The 11,748-nt window shown below is 40.6% G+C and overlaps 1 protein-coding gene across 1 annotated transcript in view; it reads right to left on the reverse strand.

Annotated features, from left to right (window-relative positions):
• The window catches only part of LOC134538978 (sterol O-acyltransferase 2), a 32,670-nt gene extending 20,922 nt beyond the window's left edge, over positions 1-11,748 (reverse strand). Inside the window, exons 1-7 of the mRNA XM_063380633.1 lie at positions 11,409-11,748; positions 7,025-7,107; positions 5,923-6,074; positions 5,147-5,311; positions 4,244-4,392; positions 2,855-2,994; positions 223-386 (exon numbers count right to left, since the gene is read on the reverse strand). Of these exons, the coding sequence (XP_063236703.1) occupies positions 223-386; positions 2,855-2,994; positions 4,244-4,392; positions 5,147-5,311; positions 5,923-6,074; positions 7,025-7,107; positions 11,409-11,487 (932 nt within the window). The 5' untranslated portion in view covers positions 11,488-11,748. The remainder of the gene's footprint in view (positions 1-222; positions 387-2,854; positions 2,995-4,243; positions 4,393-5,146; positions 5,312-5,922; positions 6,075-7,024; positions 7,108-11,408) is intronic.

Consider the following 11,748-nt stretch of genomic DNA (forward strand, 5'->3'; position numbering starts at 1 on the left):
ATTCGATACTTTTTTGGTTGAAGGTTTTCCATTGGCTCAAAGTCCTTCAGATAAACTGTAAGCCAATCACAGAAGCAATATAAAGGTACAGTTGTTTGGATTCTAGAATATCGTGAAATGAATCCGCAAATTTTTCCGGTCTCTATTTATGCAACATCATATGTTTAATTAATCCAAAGATGTGAGCTTATGGAGTTGAAAGCAGTTCGCTCTCGGGCGTACCTGGGGTAGCTGTCACGGTAGACGAGCGTCGGGGCGAACAGGAAGTACAGGTAGCAGGAGAAGGGCGGGCAGGGGGAGGCGTCGGGATCCGCGTGGGGCTTGAACGCCAGCGCGCGCGGCGCGTTGCCTCGCACGAACGCGTACATCTTCATCAGCATCCGCACCTGCGGGCATCACACGACACGTCCTCCGCACTGGGTCCAGCCGGGGGCACCCGGCCGCTAGCACAGACACACCAACACTTGCGCTTTGATGATGCTTACTTCCCAGGTATTACGTTATACAGGGTGTTCGTGAAAGACCACACTTTTTTTTTTTGGATCAGAGAGAGAATATATTTCTAAGACAGGAAGTGGAAGTCTTTGCCGATTTTTGATCTGACCCATAGGTAATTAGTAATTAATTAAAATAGTTAACCAATGATGAGCACGCTCTGAGAGAGAGAGAAAGAAAGAGAGAAAGAAAGAGAGAGAGAAAGAGAGAGAGAAAGAGAGAAAGAGAGAAAGAGAGAGAAGAGAGAAAGAGAGAGAGAGAGAGAGAGAGAGAGAAAGAGAGAGAGAAAGAAGCGCGAGGTACTACTGCTTACTGTCTCTCACGGCGCGCCTAGAGTATAAGGGGGCAAGCAGCAGTAAGCGAGCAATGTGTGTGAGTGTGTGTGTGAGTAAATGTATGTGCATATTCTTTAATTCTTAAACAAATTAGATTTTAACTTCCTGCTAAAATAATTGAAAACTTTATTTGATCATTGTAACTAAAAATGTTTTCTCTTCTTTCTCTTAGAGCGCGCTCATCATTGGTTAACTATTTTAATTAATTACTAATTACCTATGGTTCAGATAAAATATCGGCAAAGACTTTCTGTCTCAGAAATTTATTCTCTATCTGATCAAAAAAAAAAAAAAGTGCCGTCTTTCACGGACACCTATATAATTTATTATCGTACAAATGGCAGGCACAACTGGCTGACGATTTATTACAAGAAGATAATTTTCCGAGTCCTGTGTCTCCAGGTTTTGACGAGTACAAAATATTGACATGCAATGAGAAGTTTATGTACCGTCGAATTATAAGGACTACTCCAGAGGTCTTTCATGATGCTTAGTCATGATGTCCCAATGGATCAACTCACTTCATCACACTCAAAACACATTGTGCTCAGTGTGCAAGCATCACAAACATTCCTGTAGGCGCTCTACTTTACACTACCTTGTATTTGCTCTAGAAAAATACTTCCAAAAACACAATATCACTGTTTGAAAACACACACATTTTAACTAAAAAAAAAACTGCCTGAATTATTAGTTATGCAACAGATGGTCAGTTATAGTACTACATGTTAACTTCTTGCAAAATGGATAACATTTCAACTGACGTTTGGTATAAAGTTTGGTTATTACTTCACAGATGAACGCAGAGCAAGTATTCCCAGTCACAGTCTGGGAAACACTGGGCACAGCTATCGAAAGCTTCACGCCATAAAATGTCAAGATCTTTGCAACCTTTCAACCAATGTACAATTTCTATCACCGTTCAAATTCACAAAGACCAAACACAAAATAAATCTTATAGCTTCCAGGGACGCAAATATTTAGGATTCGCAAGCGTAGCCCGCATAAATTTACAAAGAAGGTTGGTGAAGGGGGGAGGGGGCACACAGACCGAGAGTTTTGCACGGGGGTTTTAACAGACACAAGTCATCTCTGGACAGGGTGCTTGTATGTTGAATACTGTGTGTATGTTCGCCTATGTACAAGCAATAAACAGAAAATTTTAAAACAGACAGAAAATTTTCCATAAAATGTTAATGTTTATCAACCCCGTTTCACGGTCATGATTTTGCAAGTGCAAGCGGGCACCCCCTCAGTGATTCCAGGAGGGGCCCTTGGCAACCCTCTTCCCGGGGGGTTGTGCCCATGTTCACAAGTTATATACGTAAAAACAGAATCAAAAACGAAAATGAAAATTTAAAATATAAAAATTTATGTCAGTTGGAACAAAACCCATGTTTTTTATTTTTAAACATCCTGACACAAATTGGGTAAATGTATAATATTTTATTAAAAAGTGTGAAGAGAGAGCGAGTGGATTACCACTATAATCAGAAGAGTTGGGATGGAAGAGAAAGAGTGGAAGGGAGAGGAGGTAAGGGAGAGGAGGTAAGGGAGAGAGGGGAAGGAAGAGGGTGGAAGGGAGAGGGTGGAAAGGAGAGGGGGAGAGAGGGTGGAAGGGAAAGGGGGAAGGATGAGGGTGGAAAGGAGAGGGGGAGAGAGGGTGGAAGGGAAAGGGGGAAGGGAGAGGGTGGAAGGGAGAGGGGGAAGAAAGAGGAGGAAGGGAGAGGGGGAAGGGAGGGGGGGAGGGAGAGGGAGGAAGGGAGAGGGGGAAGGATAGGGTGGAAGGGAGAGAGGGGAAGGGAGAGGGTGGAAGGGAGAGAGGGGTAGGGAGATGGGGGAGGGGAGAGGGGGGAGGGGGGGAGGGAGAGGGGGAAGGGAGATGGGGGAAGGGAGAGGGTGGAAGGGAGAGGGGGGAAGGGAGGGGGGAGGGAGAGGGGGGAGGGAGAGGGGGGAGGGGAGAGGGGGAAGGGAGATGGGGGAGGGGAGAGGGTGGAAGGGAGAGGGGAGATGAGTGGACGCACCTGCTCCGTGAGGACCACGAAGCTGAGGGCGGGGCGCAGCTCCCAGAGCAGCAGGAAGCGCACGGACAACCACACGAACAGTGCCACGTACAGCAGGAACACCACCAGCCAGCCGTGGTCCCAGCACTTCTGCGCCGCCGCTGCCAACACACACACACACGTCACACGGCCGTCGCACGGCTTGGATAGAAGGAACAGAAGAGAGTTTACTAGCGGTATTCATGTATAAAAATTTTTTAGCCTCCATTAATGATTTTGATAATTTCTCATACTAAAGATAAATGAAAGAAAAATAAATAAGTTACATGAAATTTTAAAGTGCCTAAAAATTTCATTTAGTTTATATAAAAATACTGTACTATGAAAAATACTAATAATTCAAATAAAGCATCATAAAACCATCCAATTTCTAGGATAACTTACATGTAAGATGGCCATTAAGTAAGGATGCCTTACATAACATGATCGTCTCAACTATAGGGCAACATCGAATAAAGAAATACTTTGTTTCCAAGAAGGTTCATTCAAATACAGACAACTGCTTACTAGTGATGTGCACCATTGCATTTCATACATGCAATAACAGTAAGCGGAAACTACACTACACTGCAGATACTATATTGTGCTCAGGCCATATTTCTGTACAAGCAAGAGAGGTTTTTTTATTGTCCGCCACTTGCAGAGATCACCAAGCCTTATACTATTACCGCGGGGGGGGGGGGGGGGGGGAAGTAATGGTTTTCTCCAGTGACGAGGTGGAAAAACAGTTGACAGCCAAGGTTAACTTTAGGTACATGTTGTGGAAAACAACGAACTGTCACAGCTGATACATACCTTGCGTAAATATTACTCTATGTGAAGCTGCATTTCATTGCAAAACACAAATTTTTATCATTGACTAGCTGCCCGACCCGGCTTCGCACGGTTGTATCAATGGGGGGAAAAAATGAGACCAAATCTCTTATTTACAGATATAACAAATTAAATAAAATTATAATTAATTAATTTTGACAAAAACTTAATACAACTATACACGCAACGTTGTCATGGAGACTAAGTACCCACTGTTTCCCGGGCTTAAACACCAATCAACATTGATAATCAGTTTATTTATTATTAATTATAAATTATTAAGACCATTAATCGAAATAAAAACTATCCTATCTCTAAAGTTGGAAAAAAATTACACATAAACGCCAATTTTCATCGAAATCGGTTGACTTGGCGAAGAGTTCACTGGAAACAAACATCAGGACACTGGATTTATATATATATATTAAGATTTTCTTTTCTGAAGCTACACATGAAATGCATTCAAATGGAAAAATATTTTGTGACTTTTGAGACTCTTGGGGGATGCAGCTACCCTGAAAGAGAGGAGAGACTCACAACCGGGGGGTAGAGACGCCCGCCGGCCAGCCCACGCCCTGAAGCCCGGGTACACAGCCATGGAGGCCAGCGTCATGGCGGACCAGATACACGCCCCCTTGTCCAGCTTCGAGAAGTTCCAGCTGATCAGCTCAAACTCCAGGTTCACCCTGCGACAACACATACACACACACACACACAACTACCAACAGCAGCACCAAACTGTAATAATAAAAAAAAAATTCTTGTACTATAGTTATGTTCTGTCCAAGTTAAAATTAAGAGTAAATTGTCACAAAGTAAAGAGTTCAAATTTGATCAAATATGAAGTTCGGTAAATCTAAATAAAGTCCTGAAATCAATTCAGTTAAATTGTTTGATGTGAAGACAGTCAACTTGCAGTAACCTTCATTATTATCTGATCTCTAGAAGACATGCCTCGTCTGGGATATTTTTCCGTTACTCCTTCCATCATGGCTTCATTGATGGCCTTGCCCAAGTGGCAAAAAAAATATCAATAGGTAATCCTTCAAACATTACATCGCCACAACACAATAAAAAAAAAAAGTCTGCATGCCAATGTATATGTCTGAAAGAATTGAAAAAAAAAAAAAAAAAAAATTATATTTACAACCTTGCTCTTAAGTTATAGTTTAACAAGGATATATACTATATAATATAGTTGGAGAATGAATTTGGTCTGCATGCCCGAATCTTAGACACAAGTATAAAAAATATATCGTCGGACTCGCATGACTCATCATTAGGTGCTCGTCATACAGCAAGCGGTGACATTGCCGCAATATACGCGTGTCTCTGTGGTAAGCAGGAGCGAAGACGTGGGATGTGAGTGCGATGCCAACTCATGCACAGACGCCAGAAGCCGGTCGCACGGACCAGGAGGAGCCGGGAGGCGCGACTCACGTGCCGGTGGCGACCAGCTCGCGGGCGGCCGTGTGCACCAGCACGGCGATGAGCACCGCGCAGAAGATGTTGTAGATGGTGCGCACGTGCTTCACCTCGAACAGGTCCGTGAGCAGCGAGCTCCTGGGGGCGAAGTGCTTCTCCGACGCCGGCCCGCCCCCCTTGCTGCGCACGCAAACACACACACACACACACACACGCTACCAGGACGCACGGCACGACTGCGTGTGCGCAACTCGCAGGAACTCATTCGCCACGGCAGTGTGAGCAGTCAACTAGGCCTTTTCTGACATCCAAGTTTATATATAAAAAAAAAAAAAACACAGATTCAGATTTTTTCTGAAGATACATTTCAAAATTGAGACTAACGTACCTTTATTTTTACACTTCACCTCCAGCTTTTTGGACAAGGAAATTTTTATTAAAATACTGTCATCCTTGTTAAAAAATTCACTAGATAGAAGCACCATCAGTTACACATATCTGTTCCCTTACAAAATTACTCGACTACCAAATGCCATGTACCGAAAGCTGAGATGTTAGACATCAAAAAAAAACTTTAAACTAAGCTAAGTGTCCTCATGATGCCGACAACAAAGTAGTCTGGAAGAGACCAAACGCGTGTTTCCCTCTGACAAAGCAGGCTGAGTGCCCCCTCATGCAAGAGGACGAGGATGGCGCGCGGGAAGATGTCGGAAGCGTGTTTAACTCGATGACGTGCGATGAAGACGCTGGAAAGGAGAGAGAGAGAGAGAGAGAGAGAGAGCGACACTCACACCCTGTTCCTGTACTTGGGGCTGTCATGGCTGTCGTGACTGTGGTAGCTGTCGTGGGCGGGCAGCCCCGCCCTCCCCACGTCGGCCAGGAACTGGCCGGTGACCCGCGACAGCGACGCCTCCAGTTGCTCCAGCGCGCTCGCCTGGAGAGCCTGCACACGCGCACGGCGTACTGACTGCGACAAGTCCCCCCGCGCCTCACGAGGCGAATACTGCCGTGCAGTGGCATAGCCAGGATTTGTGTATGGGGGGGTGTTAAGAAGCATGGGGCCCCCCTCCCCCGTATTAAAGCTGGGGGGTCCGGGGGTCCTCCCCCGGGAAAATTTGGATTTTAAGGTGTAAAATAGTGCTGTTTTAGCAGTTTTCGGTACTTAAATTTAAATATTGTAATGGTAAAAATTTTATTAATTTTAATATGAAATTTGTTTGAGCGACGAATAAGAAATTAATTAAAGATTTGGTGCTAAGGAAGGGGGGGCGGGGGGGGGGCGGGGGGTAAAACCCCTAAAAACCCCCCCTGGCTACGCCCCTGGTGCCATGCATTCCAATGAACTGGACTAACTTCTGGAAACTATATTACACAAATTGAACTTAAACGAAGCCTGGTACGCAAGCATTCTGATAGCAAACCTAACACGATACACATCATTCCATATCTTTGTACCTTGAGATTTTTTAAATAAAACATCTTTTTTGCTAATTTATTAACCGTACCTAAGTAAACAATAAATGATCACATCAGTGCAATCGGCAATGTTTGTGAGTTTCATTTCAGGTTTTGGTGGGGACAGAACCACTTTACCCACTCGTTTCCTTTATTCTTTCAATTTTTTTTGGTGGGAATGATAGATTTATATTAATATTTAAGAAGGGATTATCCCCCAACCCCTCCCCTTGAGTATGCCCCTGACTGCAATGCACACTATTTAATGGAGTTCAGTTTGCAAACCCAATGACTTTTTGATTTCATCCAAGTAATATATTTTTTTAAGTATTTTATAAGTATATTTATAGTGAGGAAGAAATTCTCGGAACTGGTTTCAACATCGATTCATTAAATGTGTGTGTGTGACAAGAACTAATCAAACATCCATGGACTTACCTGGATATTTTTCTTTAACGTTTCCAGAGGCATTTCAGCGTGCCGAGCTGCCTCTCCGTTGGTCTCCGGAGGTGCGCTCATTTCTGCAACCAGCAAGTCAGTTTGGCGCAAGTTACGCCACGACAAGAACGTCCGGACTCTCTCCGAGCGCCTCCGCACTCTCTCCGAGCGCCTCCGCACTCTCTCCGAGCGCCTCCGCACTCTCTCCGCGCGCCTCCGCACTCTCTTCACTGCTCAAAGTCACAGCTCCGAGGAAACGTTGCAACTACCGTCGTGGATGGAGGACTGCATGCTTCGTACCCTCTTACTGAATTAAAAAAAATATATTAATGAACTTTTAAGGACACCTTTGCTTTATAACCTTTGTCACTATCAATATATATATAACAATTTGCAATATCACAAATATCAGTTCTTACAGATAAGCCCTTATTGTCCAGAATTATCTCTGGAACACATATCTAACCAAAGCAGTGTATCTCTGAAATTTGTAGCCCTAAACTTTACTCTGGCCACTAATTACATTTACTTAACATGTTCAAAGTAAGACAGCAAAATGCTCCTTTTTTAAGTTTAAAGGTGAAATATCAAATATGGAAAACCAATTCATAAGTTTTTTATTACATAAAATGTAAACACATGGTCCGAAATTCACCGTTTCTAATGCGCAAAGTGTTGTTTGCAGCCAAGTAAGAAACAAAAGAACATTAAAATACCCGCATTTGTACATTACTTGTACGCTACCAGCATTTATTAAGGAGAATTTAGGGATACTTAGTGAAAATGAAGGACTTTTAAGGACACTACTTATTTAATTAAAAAGATGAATTAAGGACTTTTTAAGAATATTAAGGAGGCATATACCCTGGACTAACTTTCTCATTACACATTTCAAGCAGAGACCAGTAAAAAAAAAGCAGGGAAAGGGTAAACCCCATAATGCAGTACAAAACACTAAAACACCAAAGAAATAGAAGGATGAAAACACGGCATCGCCAAAATTTAAAAAAAAAAAAAAAAAAAATCAGGGGAAAAGTCACAAGGGGCTGTATGTATAGTAGCACAGAAGCCATTGCAGTTCTAGTGTCAAGGAAGAAAACAGTTCTCCTCAGGGCAACAATGAAACAGGGAGCGACAGAGAGACAGACGTGTCAGGGCAAATGTTATCATTTGCCCTTCACATCTGACCTTCCATCAGCCTCGGAGCTTCCCTATCAACACACTCTCTGTCACATCTCCAATACAATGCTTCAATCTTCCACGCCAATCCTATTAACAGTTGACTTCAGATCAATAAAAACAATCAAATCTTTTTATGAAGGTTTATTGTTTCAATGTATAGAAACTTTCCAACGCCGATGTGAGAAAATTATACTAAGAGGAATAAAACTGGATTTGAGTATGAATTTTTGCCCGGGCAAAATTTTTATTTTTATTTTTTTATTTTACTTCTTTATGCATGTATTGAAAAAATGATTTAAATGAATTTTTATGATGTGTGCACCCTGCAACAAAATTTTCACACGATGGAAAAAAAATACTACATACAAATAAAATTAAGTGTGTTTTTAAATTGATTGATATTGGAAACTGGTCAAATTATATAAGTGAGGTTATGTTCCTGTATGTATAATTTATTTGCATTAAGAATTATTTCATTATTATTTAATAAATAATTAAAATTAATAAATTAGAATAAATAGCATATTTATTGATTTGATTTATTAATTAAATATTTTTATTTGATTGAATTTATACCTACTTTACTAACCGTATTTATATCACTCGATTACCTTTATTATTTAATTTCTATTATTTACATACAAAATTAGTTGGGTTTTATTACGCCAAGTAAGTACAACTTCTAAGTACACGCACCCATTTGTTGACGTGACAACGTCTAATAAATTGATGAATGCCGGCTGCACGCACAAAAAAGTGTCCCGTTATGCACATTGTCCCATTTCACTGTGTCCCATTACGCTCATTTTATATTGCTCTTTGCTAACCTGAACCTCCTAGCATTGTGACCGAGTCCGTGGCGTAATTCTGTTTTCATGCATTTCATTGTAACATTTTCATTGCTCTTTGCTAACCCGTTCCTCCTAGCATTGCTGCAGAGTCCGTGGCGCAAATATATTATTTTTGACTGCATCTTGGTGTTGGGTAAGCCATTTTCCTTCACATCATCCTTGAAACAGTCCCATTCGTTTCCTACTTTTCCTATCATCGTCCTATCCTTAACAGAATAACACAGATTGGAAGAAGTTAAATAGCAAACATGTATAAAAGTTATAGTTAAAATAATTTCTTTGTTAAAGTAATAAACATATTTGAATTAATGAGTGCAAATAAAAGTAAATTTATAAATTAAATTGTAGATTTCATTTCACTCCTTCTTCGTATCCATACAAAATAGTGATAATTCAATAAAAATGATTCAATTTTATTCATAACAGTATGCGATCATTTCATCAATATTTTGTTATGACGTTGTCATGTTTAATAACTATCGTCCGTAAACCGACTTTACAGACAACCAATTTTTTTCTCTAATTTTTTCAAACATTAACAACATAATATATAAATGTTGTCACACTTAACAACTACCATAAATTAAAATTAAATAATGGACAGTGTCGGACTAATATAAAATCCAGTGCAGAAAAAGTAATTGCCGAGTTGCTTTCATTTTATCACAGGACTTTACTTCCTCGTCCTCTGAGTGGAATGAATGTCACCTGACGTATATGATAACTTTCATTTTTCTACAGATATGTGATTTCTTACTCTCGAGTTCATCGTTAGGTTCCAAACAGAAAATAAATGTACTTGGATAATTTTGTAGGGTAGACATCAATTTGCATTAATGTTTAACTTTTAAGTATCGACATCAACAGGGCTGGCTCAAGGCCCGGGCAGGCCAGGACTCCGTCCCGAGATTAGCGACTAGCGAAGCCCCGAGTCGGCCCTTTACATTCATATTTTCCTGGTTTGTCCAGTTTTCTGTGAAAAAATATGAACACTAACGGGCAAGAACGTTTTCATGATTTGGTATTAGGAAAAGTTTCAAAGTTTTTATTGCCTCATATGATGACGTGACTTCATAGGAATTTTTTCGATAGTCTTTCTTTAAAACCAGCCTGAGCAAACCCACTGTCAAAAATTTTAGTTCACTCAGGTTAGCTTAAATTTGAAAAAAAAAAAAGTTAACTTTTCAAATTTTATAGAGAAATTTTACGCCCCCTTTACGCTACCCCCTTCTTCCCCCCCAGGGCCACCAATAAGGTCCTTCTCCAAAATATTGTGCCTTGCAGGGCCCAGGGCTCTGCAGAGTTGTGGTTTTAAACAATGAAAAGATTGGAAGAAATGTTTACATTTGTTGTCATTGTATTATTCTCTTTATGACTTTTCCAATATTTATTTTATTTATTTACAATTGTGAAATGCACACCAACATCCCTTACTGAGGGTGCTAGTTTGTACACGATGAATACAAAGAACAACAACATTGGTAAAAGAATTATAACACCAAATACAAGCACAATAAAAAACACAAACACGACAAATAAACAAATGACACTGACACAAATAAACAGTCTAACAACCAAACAAATAGGACAAACCTTGGAACAAAACTAAAGGTTGTTTTTAAATGGTGTTCAATCTGGTACATAGTACTTACATTTATTTGCTACGACACTACTTTGAACACATCTAAATCTTTCTTGGAAGGGGCCATGGAGTCCCCCACCCCCACCAGGGCAGTCAAGAGAGGGGGAACAGCATGAGAAATTGGGTTGGGGGGGGGGGGACCAATATCCCTGGGCCTGGGGATATTTTGGGTTTACTTTACTGTGACAGGACGAAATTTACGAGTCTAGAGTAGTATATAGTGTATACACACACACACACACACACACACACATATATATATATATATATGTATAATATGTTGTTTTTGTGGGGTTTGAAAAGTTGTACATTAAATAATAGGGAAGTGATACGATAAAATTGTTTATCCCCGAACCATCAGTTTCTCATGATGGCCTAACCAATTATGAAATTTGCACTTAAATAATTTTCTTTAATTCATGTATCTTTTGACTATAAAGTCATCGTAATGATTTGACGTGTTCATTCTGGCCTCTTCCTGGATAAAAGAATAGTTATCAACAAAAAAATATATATCATACAAGCAAATGTAAGCTTTATAACTTGTAAATACTTATGTTGTGTAGTGACAGTTAAACAACGAACAAGTTGTCAGAAGGAGCGAACAAGAATGGACTAAGTCGCGGGTTGTTGTTTCACGGTGAAATCACCTACACAAATGCATACACATGTGGCTTTTACCAAACACAAGATTGCAACGTAAACTTACCTTTATTTCTATAGATTATTCTACAGCTGTCATTTTCAAGAAGCTCTGAGTTATTTCCAGCGCTATATTCACGTAGCATGGCCTGCAAGTACACGCGCACTCGATGACCCGGCTGCTCAACAACTGATATGATAAGAAATGTACCACAATTCCCGACTTGCACGGAAGGTCACCTCCCTGAACCATTACTGTTGAGCGCTCGGTGTCCGTGTTGTTATCACAAAGTGTTTAAGTGGTCACGTGACTCAGTCCTGCTCGCGTCTACACGAGTACCTTGCTTTGTTAGGTGCGCAATTATACTTCCTTTTATCATACAGAATAATAGTGTTGGCTAAAATGT

This window comes from Bacillus rossius, chromosome 14, assembly GCF_032445375.1.
Source record: "Bacillus rossius redtenbacheri isolate Brsri chromosome 14, Brsri_v3, whole genome shotgun sequence".
Taxonomy (NCBI): Eukaryota; Metazoa; Arthropoda; class Insecta; order Phasmatodea; family Bacillidae; genus Bacillus; species Bacillus rossius.